General features: G+C 43.9%; 1 protein-coding gene and 1 long non-coding RNA gene across 3 annotated transcripts in view; one reads left to right on the forward strand and one right to left on the reverse strand.

The window, feature by feature from the left end:
- Positions 1-744: 744 nt before the first annotated feature.
- On the reverse strand, positions 745-13,442 carry LOC309831874. 2 transcript variants are annotated; one of them, XR_014297641.1, is made up of 3 exons: positions 13,227-13,442; positions 12,164-12,332; positions 745-895 (listed from the first exon to the last, which is right to left on the reverse strand). It is a non-coding gene; the product is annotated as an uncharacterized lncRNA (long non-coding RNA). The 2 variants fall into 2 exon arrangements; XR_014297642.1 differs by lacking the exon at positions 745-895 and adding an exon at positions 8,091-8,153.
- A 1,908-nt stretch (positions 13,443-15,350) lies between these two features.
- The window catches only part of ZDHHC14 (zDHHC palmitoyltransferase 14), a 275,705-nt gene continuing 272,468 nt past the window's right edge, over positions 15,351-18,587 (forward strand). The window contains exon 1 of the mRNA XM_082668602.1: positions 15,351-15,681. Within this exon, the coding sequence (XP_082524728.1) occupies positions 15,437-15,681 (245 nt within the window). The 5' untranslated portion in view covers positions 15,351-15,436. The remainder of the gene's footprint in view (positions 15,682-18,587) is intronic.

Raw genomic sequence — 18,587 nt, forward strand, 5'->3', positions numbered from 1 at the left:
TTGTTATTTTGATTTTGTGGTAAAAAGAATCTCCACTTATTAAAATTCTTCCTACCCCCTCAAAGCTAAAGTTTAAAGCTACCTCCTTTCAGACAACTTCTGGTTGCCCCAGCTAGGAGTGAACACCTGGACCCTCTCATACAGCATTTACATGCCGCAGTTAGGTGTTGATAACTCTCTGTGTGCCTGATTTGTTTTACCAGGGTGCAGGTTCCTCAGGGGGAGATATAATGTCTAAAGTTACTTTGTGTCCTCTGTAGATCCAGAAATGACCTTAAATCAAATAACGTGTGTGATCTCAAGCAAATAAGGTAACTCTTCTATGCCTCAGTTTCCTCAATAAAAAAGGAATATTAAATACTCCCCTGGGCTTCCCTGGTGGCGCAGTGGTTGAGAGTCCACCTGCCGATGCGGGCGACACGGGTTCGTGCCCCGGCCCGGGAGGATCCCACATGCCGCGGAGCGGCTGGGCCCGTGAGCCATGGCCGCTGGGCCTGCGTGTCTGGAGCCTGTGCTCCGCAACGGGAGAGGCCACAACAGTGAGAGGCCCGCGCACTGCAAAAAAAAATAAATAAATAAAATAAAATTGGATCATTCTATACTTGTGTTTAAATCTATAATACGGTTTGAATACTGTAGGTCAACACAGGATTTTTGCCATCACTTTAAGTGGACCATATTTAAGTGTATTAGTTCTTTGCTAGGGCTGACATAACAAAGTATCACAGACTGGGTGGCTTAAACAATAGAAATTTATTTTTCCACAAATCCAGAAGCTAGAAGTCTGAGATCAAGGTGTCAGCAGGGTTGGTTTCTTCTGAGGTCTCTCTCGTTGGCTTGTAGACGGCCGTCTTCTCTCTGTGCCTTCACATGATCTTCCTCTGTGTACGTACGCCTATGAAAATGGATCAGGGCCCAGCATCTTTAAAGGTCATATCTCCAAATACAGCCATATTCTGAGGTACTGGGGATTAGGATTTCAACATATGAAATTGGGTGTGAGGGTTCACACTTCAGCCCACAGCACATATATTTTAAAAAATAATTCTTCATTCATACTATTTTTTTCCCAAATATTTAAACAATGCCATGAGAGTTGTCTTTCTTCCTTGGTTTTGGAATTTTCCTTTCTTGCCTTTGATTAAGGATGAATAAAGATCCAGACCAAATGTCAGATTCCACACTAGTTACAGTATTCCTTTATCTGTGACCCCTTGCTCTATTGTGTGTACAATCATTGTGGCAATTGTCTGCCTTATGGGAGTGTCTTTAGTTACCTTCTGGATGCTACATTTAATATCAGAGGGCTTCCCTGGTGGCGCAGTGGTTGAGAGTCCGCCTGCCGATGCAGGGGACACGGGTTCGTGCCCCCGTCTGGGAAGATCCCACATGCTGTGGAGCAGCTGGGCCCGTGAGCCATGGCCGCTGAGCCTGTGAGTCTGGAGCCTGTGCTCCGCAACGGGAGAGGTCACAACAGTGAGAGGCCCGCGTACCGCAAAAAAAAAATCAGAGACTAGTTCTTACCCGTCTCTGCACTCCCATAGTCTAGCACATGCCTGGGACTCTGAGGATAGATGGGTAAGATATAGTTCATCAATATCACTCAAATTTATCTTGGGTGCCCAAAGCTTTTAAGGTTCAAACCTTAAATTTTTCATATCATTTAGACTCCTCTTGTCTCCTTTTCTCTTCCCCATCTCCTCTTCTACAGTCTTTTTTTCCGCCTGCAAGAGATTTTTCAAAGCTTTGCCTCAAGCTCACTTAACATCTGTGTTAATCTAGATAGATTTGTTTCACTATTAAGATACCAAAGCTAAAAAAAAGGAACTTTTATTACTGACTTTCCCTTTTGCCAGGAGGATGATAATCATTTACCAGAGAAGAGTTGATTGAGATCATGGTAAGTTTTCCTTGTGATGATGGATTTACAGGTAGACAGAGCCATCCATCATGGGGCCTCGACGATACTGATGTGTAACTTAGCACTTTAACCTATTTACATTTTTCTAGTAAATTAAACGTGTCTTCTCCTGTTCCAGGTATTCCATTTCTTCTTACCTGTGCTTGATAATGCCCATATTTTGCCTAAACCTCAACAATCAACCTTGCTAATAAAGTGCTGTTCTGAGTATGTGGATGTCTCTCATCAACAGAGGACAAAGCCACAAAGTGAGAATTATAACTAATTCTCACTAATTATAGAATAGGAAATGTCAAAAGAGAAAGTCCCTTACATTTGGTGGTTTCCAGATAGATTTTTAACTGAGAAAAATATATTGTTTGGAAATTCTTTTATTCATTTCGAAATAAACTGGGTATGGAGATAAAAAGGTAATCCTGTTCTTCCAAAAAATATTAAGAAATACTGCAGGAATATAAAAAAGTTTAGATAATGATACAATAAAGATATAAAAACTCCCTCCTATCAGCCATGCAGCTTGGACTCCTGATCCTCGTTTTCTCCTTTCCTCCCTCCTTCTCTTGCAGAAAGAATACCCTGAATTTTGTGTTTAGCATGCCTTAGGGTTTTGGGGGGAATTTTAGTATATACTTATATATGTATATAATCATAAACAGTATATCCTGTTATAATTCATAGAAAAGATATATTTTTGTGACCTTCAGCAAATTTCTCTTTTCATTCAATATATTTTTTGAAATTTATGTTTATTATTATAGTTTTAATTATTCCATTTCACTCTATGTAATATTCTATTGAATAAATAGCTCAGAATTTATTTATCTAATCCCCTATTAATGGACATATAGGCTATTTCAAGTTTTAATTTTTTTTACTATTTAAAAAACAACAACAGGACTTCCCTGGTGGCGCAGTGGTTAGGAATCCACCTGCCAATGCAGGGGACACGGGTTTGATCCCTGGTCCAGGAAGATCCCACATGTCACGGAGCAACTAAGCCCATGCGCCACAACTACTGAGCCTGCGCTCCAGAGCCCGCGAACCACAACTACTGAAGCCCGAGTGCCTAGAGCCTGTGCTCTGCAACAAGAGAAGCCACCGCAATGAGAAGCCCGTGCACCGCAACGAAGAATAGCCCCTGTTCGCGGCAACTGGAGAAAGCCTGCATGCAGCAATGAAGACCCAATGCAGCCAAAAATAAATAAATAAAAATATTTTAAAAGGTAAGCTTTATAAGAAAATAAAAATAAACAACAACAACAATGCTTCAGTGAAGGCTCTTGTACCTGTCTTCCTCCTAATAGTACTAAAGGCCTAGATGGAGGCAGTATATGAGAATTCCATTGTTTCACTTCCTCACCAACAGTGGTATTGTTTCAATCGTGGTTTTTCATCATGATCATTTACATAAAGACTGTGACAAGTATGCATATTTTAATCCCTAGAGAAACTACTAAAAATTAAGGCAAAGAGGAATAGGTTAAAAGCCCATCGATGAGTTAAAATGGAATATTGAATTTTTTTTGATAAAACCAAGAGTAGTAACAAAGAATCAAAATATCAGATCAGACAAATAGAAAACAAATAAAAATGGTAGACCTAAATCCAACCATATCAGTAATTACATTAAATATAAATGTACTAAACACTCCCATTAAAAACAGAGACTGTCAGACAAGGTAAAAAAGCAAGACCTACGTACATGCTGTTTAAAATAATTACCTTTATGCAAAGTTTCAGAGGAGTTGAAAGTCAAATAATGGAAAAATATGTACCGTGCAAACAGTACACATAAGAGAACTGAGCTGGCAAATTAATACTATAAAAAATTACTTCAAGACAAGGAATATAACCAGAGAAAAGAAGAACACTTACAACAACAAAATGGCCAATTCATTGGGAATATATAACAGTTAAACAATTATAAATGTATATGCTCCTAATTACAAGGCTTCAAAAACATGAAGCAAAAACTGACAGAACTAAAGGGAAAGTAGACAAAACATTGCTGGAGATTTTAACACCTACCTCTCAGTAACTGTTAGGACAACCAGAGAAAACAGTAAGGGTATAAAAGACCTGGCAAAATTATCAACCATCTTGAACCAGTTGACATTTAAAGAACACCACACATAAGAATGGCAGAAACACATTCTTTCCAAGTGCACCTGGAATCGTAACAGGCTGACCATATGCTTGAAAATAAAATGAGTTTCAATAAATTTAAAAGGATTGAAATCTTAGAGCCCATTCTCTGATCTCAAAATTATTAAATTAGAAGTCATTAACTCTAAGATACTTAGAAATTTAACAACTCAGTTCTAAATAAACCATGGATAAAAGAAGAAATCACAAGGACAATTAGAAGATACTTTGAATTATGATAATAAAGATACATCATATCAAATTTTGTGGGATGTAGCTAAGGAGATTCTTGGAGGGAAATTTATAGTTTTAAATATTTATATTAGAAAAGAAAAAAGGTTTACAATCAATCTAAGGTTCTACCTTAAGAATCTAGAAGAATATGAGCAAATTAAACCCAAAGTAAATAGACGGAAGGTAATTATAAAGGTAAGAACAGACATAAATGAAATAGAAAATAAACAATAGCTTAAATTAACAAGGCAAAAATTTGGTTTTCTGAAAAAAAATAATAAAATTGATAAACCCTTAGCAAGGCTGATTAAGAAAATTGCCAGTATCTACAATAAATGATCTTATGGACATTAAATAAATAATGACAGAATATTATGAACAAATTTATGCCAATATATCCAACAACTTAAATGAAGTAGAAAAATTTCTTTAACAGTATAACTTACCCAAACTGACACAAGATGAACTAAAAAATAAGAGTAGTTCTATATCCTTTGAAGACATTGAGTTTGATATCATAATCTTTTCCTCAAATAGAACTCCAGAACCAAATAATTAGCTGGTGAATTCTATCAAACATTTAATAAGTAAACAATACCAACCCTACCAAACCTTCTCAAAAAAATAGATGGAGAAACAATTCCCATTTTATTTTTATGAGGTCAGGAGAATCCTGAAATCAAACTTGACAAAGACATGACCTCCCCTGACCCCCGCAAAAAAAAAAAAAAAAAAAATCAGTAGCCAATAACTCTCATTAACATAGATGTAAGTTTTTTCACAAAATATTAGTAATCCAAATCCAATAATATATGAAAAGGACAATGCATTTTGACCAAATGAGGATTACGTTAGAAATGTAAATTTTAGCATTCAATTATCAATCAATGTAATACGTCATATTAACAGAATAAAGGAGAAAATGAATCATCTCAATAGGGGCAGAAAGCATATCTTACAAAATTCAGCATCCATATATATAAGAACTCTCAGCAAACCAGCAGTAGAGGGAAACCTCCTCAACCTGATAAAGGCATCTATAAAAATCCCAAAGGTAACATCACATTTAATGATGACATAGTTGTTGCTTTACCCCCAACATTGGGAACGTGCAAGGATGTACACTTTTTTTTTTTCTAAAACAAAACAGAAGAACTGTAAATAATTAATTAACTCTAGTTTGCTGGTTTGCTTTTCATGGTGGCACGGGTTAGCAATTCCAAAACTTTTTTGTACTCTAGACTTGAAGAAATGAACAAATACATTGAGAATAATGGAAGGAATGAGCTACAGATATGGAAAGTGAGAAGCATGCATTACAGCTTGTAGTTTTTGATTGGAAGTGCATGTTATCAGTTTGAAAACATGGTTTTTAGCATTGAGAAAAATAAATATCTGTGCCTATGTTTTAATAGATATATAAATAGACAGAGATATATAAACACATATGTGTTTTCCACTAAAAGGAACTAGGACCCCCTGGAGAAATGACAGATTGCAGGGCTGGGACAGGAAAAGTACAGGGGGACCCTGGAACATCTGATTGAGGCAGTTAGGGAAGCAAGTGCTCAAGGAGTGACTGGGTCATGTCAAATTTCACAGGAGTTAGCATGAAGGGGCTCATGCTAGCCAAACCTGGAACAGTTTGAATGTCAAAATAACTACTGACAGATTATAGTTGTAGTTATTTATAACTAAACAATAGATTAGGGCTTCCCTGGTGGCGCAGTGGTTGAGAATCTGCCTGCCAATGCAGGGGACATGGGTTCGAGCCCTGGTCTGGGAAGATCCCACATGCCGTGGAGCACCTGGGCCTGTGAGCCACAGCTACTGAGCCTGTGCATCTGGAGCCTGTGCTCCACAACAAGAGAGGCCGCAATAGTGAGAGGCCCATGCACCGCGATGAAGAATGGCCCTCGCTCGCCGCAACTAGAGAAAGCCCTCGCACAGAAACGAAGACCCAACACAGCCAAAAATAAATAAATTAATTAAAAACAAAAAACAATAGATTATATCCCATTGAATAATAAAAGTATCTATGAGGCCATACTGATATAAATAAACCAGTGAATCAATAAATAAATGGGGAAGGAAAGAAAGGTCTTTCTTATGCCAACAAAAGTGGGTAGGGGGGAGAGAGAAAGATAAAGGAAAGAAAGAAGGAAGGAAGGGAGGAAAGGGAAGGAAATAGAATCAAGAAATCAATAGATACTAAAATTAGTAGGGGAGAGTTTGATGAAGAACAAGACATTTGCAGTCTTTGTATTTATTAACTACAAAGGAAAATAACAACTTTATATTGGAAAAACCTAGTGGAACCTCCTTACCCTAGGAATCAAAATGAATATCATGAATATTGGGACAAACCAGCACCATGGACCTTTGGACCTGATGCTGAGAAAGACACATCACTTCCCACCAAAAATGCATAACCTGATTTTTCTTCAACATATCTAAATGAGCTAAATAGAAAGGTGGAAAACAATCTTAGCTTATTAACAAAAACCAAATTGTACCTATGTTGTTCCAGAAAAGATGTAAGATAGCTAAAGTAAAAGTTGACATTTTGAAATAATTTTAAACCCAGAAATAAGTCTGTACTAGAACAAATTAAACTGTCTCTTAAGGTGAAATATTACTACAGGAACAACAGAAAGTTATAAAAATGAAAATTTCTGTAAAATATATTTGTATCTTTATCTTATTAGATCATCTATAATTAAGAATATCCCGGATATTTTTACACCCCAAATAGGGATAATCTTCAGGTTTCACTAATGTACAGTTATGCAGATGTTTGTAGGAGAAAAAGGACACACCAGTTTTCTGAATTAGCAGTCAGGCTATTGACCCCCCGAAGAAGTCCTTCTAAGTAGACACGCTTATAAAGGTCTCAATCTCCTTTTGAAAGAGAATGATATAAATGGTGAAAACTGATGAGAAAAGGGAAAATAATAAGAATACCAGTAATACCTGCTTATGAGTTTACTACTGACAAGCACTTTCACATATTTTTTTGATCTCACAACCAACACTTGAGGTGGGTAGGTTTCAGTTATTCATTCCAGTGAGGTTTTTATTTCCCACAAATGCCAAGGATGTCAAGGAAAGTTTGTTCTTGGATTTGGTTTCCATGTATTCAGAAAATAAATAAAAGTCAAACAAGTTTTTTACTGACTAGCTTTAGTTCCGAAATAGCATTACACATTTCTCAAAATCCATTCTTTACAGAGGAGACAAGAAATTTCTGAAATCCACTTTGGATTCTTTTGGAATTCTTTCTGACTAAGCTGCATTTTTAGTTAAGAGAAGTGTTTCTTTGTTTTGCTCATGTCCTTTGAGGAGCAAATGGGTATTGACTGTCCAGATGTAGGTGTTTTGAAAACCAGGCTGGGCTCTCGCCATTGGAACCAGACTTGCAGAACTCAGAACTTTAGTCTCTGTGTCTTCCTGCAAGGGTTAAATCTGAGGAGTGGTAGAATCGTTTCTCATCGTCCATAGGATGCTTCTCCTTTTCCCGTTATTTTACCAGTTAGTGTTCTGATGCATATTTTACAAGTAATCAACAAAACAGTTTTGGAGCCTTTCTACTTCTTCATAATTTTTGCTTCTTTAAACCTGAGTGCATATCTATTTTGCTTCTCAATTAATAAGTGTCTGTACTTTGGGGTGTCAGTTTAGCCTTGGGCTGGAGACACATTCCAGCTTTATCCAGCACCTGCAGCTGGAAGCAGTATGGACATGCTTCTTCGAAATCCTGTGAGGAACTGCAGGCCCAGAGGCAGCAGCAGGTGTGACCCACGCAGGTATCTTGTAGTTTCAGCAACGTTGCCTTCATGCCTGTGGCTGAAACCTGATGAGAGCCCCACTGTGGATTACACTGTGAAGAAATGCCAGTCGAACCCAAATGGACTGACATTGTACAAAATAAGTGGCCTAAACTCTTCTAAAATGTCAAGATCAAGAAACTAAAAGAAAGGAGGTAGAACTGTTCCCTATTGAAAGAGTAAGTGCTAGGTATGAAACCTGGGCTGGATCGTGAACTAGGAAAGATTAATTATAAAGTACATTATTCAGACGATTGATGAAATTGGATTATGGACTGCATATACGTGTATATACAGTTTGCCTATAAGTATATGAGCCTGGAGAAGGATATATACTAAATTGTTTACGTTGGTTACTTGGGAAATAGTAGGGGTTAGGGATGACACTTTAGAAAACCATACAGGATGAACAGGACGCATGACACGATTCCATTTTTATTACATGATACGTGTGTGGGGACTTCCCTGGTAGTGCAGTGGTTAAGAATCCACCTGTCAATGCAGGGGACGCGGGTTTGAGCCCTGGTCCGGGAAGATCCCACGTGCCGCAGAGCAACTAAGCCCGTGTGCCACAACTACTGAGACTGCGCTCTAGAGCCCGTGAGCCACGACTACTGAGCCCGCGTGCCACAACTACTGAAGCCTGCGGGCCTAGAGCCTGTGCTCTGCAACAAGAGGAGCCACCGCAATGAGAAGCCCGTGCACCGCAACGAAGAGTAGCCCCCGCTCGCCCGCACGCAGCAATGAAGACCCAACGCAGCCAAAAAATAAATAAATAAAATAAATCTATTTAAAAAAAAAAGAATCTGCCTGCCAAGGCAGGGGACATGGGTTCGAGCCCTGGTCCAGGAAGATCCCATATGCCGCGGAGCAACTAAGCTCGTGTACCACAACTACTGAGCCTGTGCTCTAGAGCCCGCAAGCCGTAACTACTGAGCCTGCGCGCCTAGAGCCCGTGCTCCGCAGCAAGAGAAGCCACCGCAATGAGAAGCCCACGTGCTGCAGCGAAGAGTAGTCCCCGCTCACCGCAACCAGAGAAAGCCTGTGCACAGCAACGAAGACCCAATGCAGCCAAAAATAAATAAATAAAATAAATTTATATATAAAAAACATGATATGTGTGTGGATAAAATTAATTACATAACAGATGGTCAACAAAATGTTAATGACTGTCATCTTAAGGTAATGGGAATTTGAAAACTTTTACATTTTTCGTATTTATGTGTAAGAAAATTTTTTGTAATACAATGGTTTCAATGCACATGAATTATTTTTATTAAAATCCTAAAAAGTAACTTTTTGGTGTTAAAAGAGCCAAGAAAAAGTCACTGGGGAAATTATAAGTACATTTTGGATTAAATTTTTTCTGCCTCATCCAATTTTTTCCTTGCAGTGCTGAGTTTATTACTTTAAACATCTTACGTGTTTTGACACAAGATGTTCCCAGATGTGCTGAGCACATGTAAAACTTGGAGCAAACTCTCTGGGTTGGAAGGAATTAGGGTGCCTGATTTTCCGAGGAATTTTGTCTGCTATGGGAGCTTCGGCAATTATTTCCTGAGCTAATTCCTGAATTACCAGCCCTGAACTCTCAAAAGAAATCCCCTTCTGGCATTTTCAAAGTTCTCCTTCTAGCACTGGGTCCCTTTGACTTACGTACTTTGACCACACAGGTGCACACTCATCTTGGCCTCGAAAGGTATACAAATCATCTGTCTTGGGATCTGAATGTCTTCCCCCTTCACCGTGGATAAGACCGTACTTTCTCCTGGCTGCCTGGAGGTATTCTGAGAATGACCGAGGTGGGTTTGTGGAATGCTCAGATGAAAGGAACAAAGCTCTAATTTTGTTAATAATGTAACCCCTGTTGTCGGTAAACCCACTGAGGCAGATGAGAACAAGGAACGATGCGCTGGAATCAAAGATACCACCAACACTCAAGGGAGGGCCAGCTTGGTGCTCTTAGGGTTCACGGCTGTGGTAGCTTTAGGAGCATGGCCCAATGTAAAGAAGATGAAGAGTTAGTGCTCCCATAAGGGGCTCCCAGCTAATAACAGATGGGTTGGTGGACAAAGTTCAGCAAACTCGCCCTTCAGGTGGGGAAACTGTGAGGCAGGGTCTGTACCACCTCCCACAGTTGCCTGGAGGGTCTGAGCTCCAGCCACCCACAGTGGCAGCTTCTCCACGCAAGCTTTACAGGCTCACCCCTCCCTAGCTCACTTCCTGTCTCAGCAGCGTTTTAAGGAATCCTCTCCCAAGTAAAGTATTTGCTCTTGAATCCTTGTCAATTCCACTCTAACTGGAAACATCATGTGTTTTCCCACCCTTCCCATCTCCTTGAGATCCTAACCCCTCTTGTCCTGCCTATCATATTGTCAGAGTCCTGGATCTCACTTTGCTACAGTCTAGGCCTCATAGATCTCCCTTTCCGCTGAAATCAAGATACTCTTCCCTACTCAGTTGGCAGTGAGTCAGACACAGTATACTCCTCCACTGTGTAGTGGAATCAGACATGCACACCTGGCCATCAATCCTGACTCCGTTACTTACCAGCTATGAAACCTTGGGCAAATCACCTAACCTCTCTGATCTTCAGTTTTCTCCTCTGTGAAAGAAAGGTAACATTCCTTACCTTGTCAGGTTGTCCTTTTGATTTAATAAGCTAAATGTGTAAAGAATCAGGATATTGTCTAATACAAGAAGCTATTCCAGAAATGATAGTGATTTTTATTACATAATTTTCTTCCATTACTTACTTTCTTATGTGTCTCCATCTTGCTTTCCCAACTAGGCTGTAGCTTCTCTGCCATATTCAACTTCTTTACCACAATGCCTTGCACATGACGGGCACTAAATAATCATTAGTTATCAGGTTTCTAAAGCTTTAAATCAGAGGATGCACTCTTTCAATTCGAGGTTCATTTATGAATTATTTGTTATTGTGAGGCATTCTCAAGAAATTTTTTGCAGGTAACTCCTTTTCTGGGCCTCAAATTTTCCCATATAAAAAAGAAATGTTTTGGTCTATAATTCTAGATGCACCGAGGTCCTTCTAGCATTAAAGTTTGGAAGCTATATATTCCTGAGGGCAAGTACTGTATGTTACTCTCCTCCTGACCCTTCCTCACTTACTATAATGGTGGTCACAGATTAAGTGACTTCCCAGTGCACGGAGAATAGAGTCCAGATGCCTCACCCAGCCTTTCCTCTAGCTTTCATCCTGTCCCTCACTCCATTCCAGCCAGACTGTGTTTACTTTGCACCCCTAGAACTTTCCAAGCTTGATCTGCCTTGAGGTCTTTGTACTTGCTGTTTCTTACCATTTGGTTCTCTGCTCAAGCGTCTCCTCCACGGAGGTCTCTCACCCCACCCCAGTCTCTCTATCCAACAACCCTGCTCTGTTTTTTTGTTCATGTCACGTCTCTCTGAAATTGTCTTATCATTTAGTCATTTATTTCCCTTTTTTGGTGTGCATTTTATTTGCATTTATTGTTTTTTCTCTCCACCTCTCCCTCTAGCCCCCAAATATAAACTTCTATCTTGGATCCTTTTATATCCCTGCTGCAACAAAAAATACTTCGCACAAACTACACCCCTAAATAATTGAGAAATGACTGAATAAACTCTACCACACCTTACAGAGTAGTTTTTAGGTGGTGAGTTAAAATCCATGGCTGTCATGCCAGGTTCTAGTGAATTTAAGTATATGTCCTAAGCTAATTGCCATAGGTCTGAGTAAACATGGAGTAGGAAGAAACAAGGAATTCTTAGGAAGACAACTGCAAACAATCATATCAGCTTATCTAGAAACTTGCTGGCAGTGGGAAATTTAGAGATAATTTTTAAAGATGTAATTCATTTCTTTTTATTATGGAAAATTTCAAACATAAGCATGGACCCTCTTGTGCACGGTGGTGGACAAACCCTAGGGTAGCCGCTCATCCTAGTATTCAAACCCTTGTAATATCCCTTCCCCTGTGACTTGCTTTCTAACGGACAGAGTACGGCACATTTGATGTCACCCCTGTGTGATTACCTTTTGTTATATGAGATTCCATCTTGCTAGCAGGTTTGCTCTGGAGACTCTCCTTGCTGACTTGATGAAGTAAGTGGCCGTGCTGGCCCATGAATGCCAGGTGCCACCTAGGAATTGAGGACAGTCTCCAGTGGACAGCCAGCAAAAGCCAAGGTCTTCAGTCCTACAGCTGCAAGGAAATGAATTCTGCCAGTGACCCAAGTGAACATGGAAGCTGTTTCTTTTCCAATTGAGCCTCCAGATGAGAATGCAGCCTAGCCAACACCTTGATGGCAGGTGTGAGACCCTAAGCAGATGACCCAAGTGCCTGGACACCTGACCCACAGAAACTGAGATAATAAATCTGTGTTGTTTTAAGCTTCTAGGTTTGTGATAATTTGCTGCCACAGATAACTAATAAAGATATATCTATCACCCAACATGAACAATTTTCAAGTTTGCCAATATCTATATCCTCGTGTTTTTTGGGGGTGGATGGGCTGGACTATTTTAAAGCACATGCAGATATTTTTGTATGTTTCTCTAACAGAGAAGGACTATTAAAAAGCATAACCACGATGCCAGAAAAATTAAGGGCTTAATTGAGAACAAGAATAGGAGTCTTTTTTTCAAGCAACCAAGTCAATGTATTTAGTATATTAACTGGACACCTGGAGAAAAGGTGCTTGAAATAAATCAAATAACATCCTGCTGATCCCATGAGCTAAAGGATAGGAGAGCATGGGAGAGTTTTCATTTGAATTGTCTGAGGTTTGCCAGTTGTTTTTTTAAAAATCAGTACAGCCGCAGACTACTGAATTGTCCCTACAATGTGCTCATTGGTCATACAATATCTAAAACCATTCGGACCCATTTCTAACTAAGGTCCTACCCATTCCCCTAACCTGCTTTATGATGGATCCTGGTAAATACCATTTTTATTCATAACTCCTTATAATTTCATGTCCTACTCGAATTGCCATTCCCACCACTTTTTCCTTACTACAGGAAGCTCTTCCCAACTGCCCCTAGTTCTTTTCCTCTCTTGGATAAACCAATCTCATCTCCCTTTGACACCGCTCACCTAGGCAGCGCTTAATGAGTGAAATTCTCAGGGCTCTGGGTTCAATCCCATCTCGACCACCCGGGCGGTTTGTGATCTCTGGCAAGTAGTCGGCTGGATACAATAGTGCCTCGCAGGGTTGTCGTGAAGATTAGATAAAGAACGTGCGTAACGTGTGAAGCGCCCAGCACCGAAAAGGCGCAGTAGAACCCCAGCCCTTCCCTTTGTTGGTTTCCATCTCCAACCAAACAGCACCAGAACGCTCAGTACCACGCCTCTCCCGCCCTCGTCGCGGAGGATGCAGGGATTTGTAGTTTTTTGGTCCCCTAGTTGCGTTTCCTCTCGGAGCCGGACGGCGAGAGGAAGAACTACACGTCCCAATAGGCCGTGAAAGGAAATTGGGGCGCGGAAAACCGATCGTCCCCGCCCCGTCTTCGCTCTCGCGGCCCACCGGCTGTGCCCACGGCGGGAGGGTTCAGACCCCCGCTGCAAAGCCGGGGCCGAGCGCACGAGCAGATCCGTGGGGACAGTCGGGCGGGGCGGGAGAGCACAGCGGGTGGCCCCTCTGCCGCCGTGGGAGCTCGCGGGGGGAAAGGAGAGAAATAAAGCGAGCAAATTGTGAGCGCCCGTGTCGGAGAAGTGAGAAAGGGCAGGGGAAGCAGCAACGCACGCAGAACCTGGCTGCCACGGGGCTTGGTCCTCCGGGAGGGACCCAGGGCGCTTCGCTGTCCCCTCCTCCCCGCGGGAAGCCTGGAAGCTGGCCGGGCACGGAGACTCCCGCCCGCAGCCCCCATCCCGGAGTCCGGCCCGCCTCGTGCAGCGCCTCCCCATCCTGTCGCCGGGGCACCCCCAACCCACTCCCGGGCAGCAGCAGAGCCCCCGCCACTCAAGCACGCGCCCCGCTGGGGGAGGGAGAGGAAGAGTCGGGGCGGGCAGGGGAGGGTCACCACTCCGCGCCGGTTCCTCGGGTCCCCAGGAGTAGCCAGAATGGGTTTGCGTGTTGCTGCGTAAATGTGTGTCCCGAGGCGGCAGCGGCCGCCGGGAATAAACCGGGAGAAGCCGGGAAGCGGACAGAAGTCTGTGGGAATGCGCGCGGCGGGGCATCGGGTGCCCGGCCGGAGAGGCCCTTGGGCGATGCCGGAGGGAGTCCAGCGCCCGCCCCGGGGCCTCGCCTGCCCTGCTGGTGGGCACGGGGGCGGGGGACCCTTCCGAGCCCGTGCGGGCTTCGCCCGAGAGGAGGAGCCGGAGGAGGAGCCCGGCGGGCGAGGCGCCGGCCGCCGCCCACCGGGCCGGGAGGAGGCGGACCAGCTCGGAGCGAGGCGCGCGCGCCGGGGCTCATCCTCGCAAACAAGTGTCTGTGGCGTTCGCCCCGCGGCCCAGAGACGCGCTCCGCCGCTCCCGGCGGCCCTCCTTGCGCCGGGCCTGGCTCCTATGGGGCCGGAGGGAACCAGGGAGCCTCTGGCCGCGCAGCCCGCGAGCCGCCGCCGCGACCCTCAGCCCAGGCGGCCCCGGCAGCTCAGCGCGGGGGCCGCGGACTCGGCTCGCCTGCCAGGCGCGCCGGCGCGGGGTCGCCGCGCGAGCAGCGCCCGGGCTGTCGCCGAGCCCGCTCCTGACAGAATAACGTGCTTGGTTTCCCCACCCCTGGGAGGGGTTGCTGGGGCCGCAAGCTGCCTCCCAGTTTCCATCGCTCTCTCCTGGGGAGGATCCGCCGCCGGGAGGAAGGATTAGAATAAACCTGACCGAGGCGCAGAAGTGGCTCCTGAGGAAGCCGGCGCCGGGGCCGCCGCCTCGTGTCGCCTCTGGGCGCAGCGCTCGGGGGTCGGCGGGCCAGAGCCGAGGCGCGGCCGGAGGGCCGGGGGCTGCGGGGCCGAGCGAGCGGCTGTGCGAGGGAGAGGGCGCACGGCAAGCACTGGTGCGACTGTGCAGCCCCCCGCGCCCCGCGGGGTCCCGGAGCCCCAGCACGCGGGCTGGAAGCGACTGAGGACCGCCGCCGCCGGCTGCGGGCGAGCACCGTCCCTCTAGGCAGGGGATCCGGCTATGACAGCTGGGCTCCCCAAAGGGTTAACCTGGGTGTCCTCGGCAAAGTTGTCGCCGAGCCGGGAGCCCGCGTAGGGGCCGCGGCGCCGAGGCTCTGGGGGCGGCCGGGCGGCCGGCGGCGGTCGTGGCTCGGCGGGGGCCGCGCGGCCGGGGGGCTGCTGGGGGTGTGCGCCCCCAGCCGGCTGCCCTCGTGGATGCCTCCCGGCGGCGGCGGGCCCATGAAAGACTGCGAGTACAGTCAGATCAGCACCCACAGCTCCTCCCCCATGGAGTCGCCCCACAAGAAGAAGAAAATCGCGGCCCGGAGGAAATGGGAGGTTTTCCCGGGAAGAAACAAGTTCTTCTGCAACGGGAGGATCATGATGGCCCGGCAGACGGGCGTCTTCTACCTGACTCTCATCCTCATCCTGGTCACTAGCGGACTCTTCTTCGCCTTCGAGTAAGTGGTGGCGAAAGCTCCCCGACGCCTGGCACCCCTCGCCTCCCCGATCCCTGTCCCTCTCCCCTCGCTACTTTCGTTTTCTAGAAGCCTTATCTATTGTATATTGTTAGATAATACAGACCCCGCACTCCCTCTTTTTCTTTAAAAGGTCTGTTTGCTTTTCGGTCCCCGGAGATAATGCAGTTCTGGGTCGGGCTCTGGGAGTGGAGGAGAAGGGAGAGAGGACACTTGGAAGGTGTGCCGGCCTTGTTGCACCCAAGGGTTGAGTGGCACCTTGCAGGTGACTGATTCTTGGCGCGGGCCCTACTGAGTTTGGAGACTAGCAAACCAGCCCAGATGTAGCCTTCTGTGGGAAGCGGGGATGAGGCAGATCCTTAAGTCAGGGATAAACAGAATCGACTTCCTTTCGTGCTCACGAGCTGTAGGGCATCTTGTGAAGCTCAGTTGACTAAATCTTCTACATACCTTCCCTGACTAACGAGAAATCTTGGTTATTTTAGGTCTCAGAGTGTTGGCCACTCCATGTGGCTTGGAAGGATAATTTCATTTTTCGTTCTCCTTAGATGTTCACTCTTGATCAATTTCTGATTTACTATCAGGTTTCTAAACGATTCACTTTAAAAACAGGTTTCAGTAAAAAAAATGCTCCAAGCAAACACTTTCCCCTCCCCTCCCAATATTGGGGAACAGGTAAAAGGAGACTGTAGGCCTGTCAGGAAGAGTATGACACTGCATAGTAACTTATGATTCCAGAAACAAAACTTTGGGACTTTAGGGCTTTTATCGGGAAAAAAAGTGCATGCACGTCTTCTCCATTCAGGAAAATCAAATTGGCTGATAGCAACTATCTTCCTGCCAACTAACTAAAGATCTTCTTGTTTGTTAATAGTATTAGATAAAGTAGTTTAACCACATTTCAGAATCCACTTCAATTGCTCTTATTGGGTCCAACATTTGCATTGCAGCTTCTTGTGTAATTCTTGGTATCTTATGCTCAATGAAACTTATAGCTACTACCCCCTCCCATTGAAAAAAAAGCAATATATTTATTGGGAGTTCTTTGCTTTTCCTAGCTATTATGGGGCATGATACTCTTTCTGCTTCTGTTGAATAGGGTTAATTAAAAGCTTTTGTGTATGTTTACTTTTGTCTGTGGTAAGTATTAATAGGTTCTGATTTTGTGCCTGGTGTTTGATATTCCAAATGCTGTCTCAGTCAGAAATGGATGATCTCTTGACAGTGTAATACTTTTCACTTAAAGCCCTCTGACTCTGAGGGGAAACATTTTGTGTCTGAACATTGTGCTGTGATGAACAATTTTCATGGGATTGAGTGAGCACAGGTGAGGAGAGAGATCTCAGCTATATGCTCCTTAACTCCCCCAGCCTTTCTTACAGACAACAACTCCATTTCTGACTATGTAAAATTTCCAGGTCTCTTCTAGAAGGTTAACGTTGGTGCACATTTGAGACTAGTTGGTGGAGTCTGTCTGGGGACCTGGTAACGGGAGGGTCGGGGTATGCAGAGGCTTTCAGAATGATGGGAGAAATGCCCTGTTGTTCCTGCTGCTGCTCCCTTGCCCCCATCCAGAGCCACCCTCTTGTCCTTACAGACCTGGGGAACTGGGGGAAGGGGCCAGAGGTTCTGGGTGATTTTGCAGTCTGAGTCATAATAAATCCCGGCCCTGACATGGTGATGTCATACGGTAGAACAGAAATGCCATCCTTCCAATGGTGGCTTCATTACAGGTGTTCCCCTAGGTAGAGCATATTCACTATGTTCCTCATGTTACCAGAGTTTTGAATGGATCTATACTGGCATCTCTGCGCTTTTTTAGCTGTGTTAAGAGTGGAGAAAATGGATTAATTTTGTGATTGTGTGGCAGAGCTTCAGCCACAAGTGTGTTTCATTTAGGATCGTGACTATTTCATGTTCTCTAAACACCCAAATCCCCACTGTATGGTTAGGGGTCCCCTGCAGTTATTACTTTTACTTTCTTTTACTTTCTTCTTTCAAACACTGCTTTTAACCAAACCATCATAAGTTCATTTTCACCTCATCTCTGTGTGTTTCTTCCAAGAGTTCCCCAAAGTCCTCACTAGCAGGTTGTTAGGGATCTTTCTGTGTCAGCGTTGTGTTAAAGGATGGCTGTAGGAATAAACATGTGCACTGGGATTTTATTAGCTACTGTCAGCAGCTTCAGTTTTAGATCAGCTCTACATGTATGTGTGTCTTTGGTGTCCATGAGTGTTGCTTCAGTTAGCCAATTTGAAGTTTCAAGAAAATAGGCTCATCGTAACATGATGCCTCAGTTACAAAAAATCACAGGGCTGCTCAAATCATAGAATGTTACGGTTTAGCAAGAATATTTGTCACTGTATTGCTTTTAAGTTCTTTACCATTGCTAATGCCAGGGTGAAATTAAATAACTTTGACCAAATTAATTTGATAGAGACTCAGAGCCCCAATTAGTCACATGCACGGGAAATGAAATGCCAACAGGCTAGGAGAGATCGAGAGAATGCCAGTTTTGTCTGCTCTCTGTCTGCCTTCCTTCTGCCATTCCTTCAGTTATTTATTGAGCATATACTATGTGGTTGCCTATTTTGATTAATTTCATGTCTAGATAACTTTAATATTAGCAGAATTTGTTTTTAAACACGAGGGTCCATGTTTTTCCATACTGTAACACAAAGGCAAATATGAAATTTGAAAATAAGACATATAACTTCTAAACTTAGTTTTAGACCTCCGTTTCCTGCAACTCTTCTCCACCCTACCTCTTCTTCCTGACCTTGAAGAGATGGACAGGGAACTTTGTTCAAGAGAAGTGGACTTCTTGGAATGCAGCAACAGGTGTTGATACTCTCTTCAACCGTGGAAGAAAGGCAGGGTAGAATGAT

This window comes from Grampus griseus, assembly GCF_964374135.1.
Source record: "Grampus griseus genome assembly, chromosome: 13".
Classification (NCBI taxonomy): Eukaryota; Metazoa; Chordata; class Mammalia; order Artiodactyla; family Delphinidae; genus Grampus; species Grampus griseus.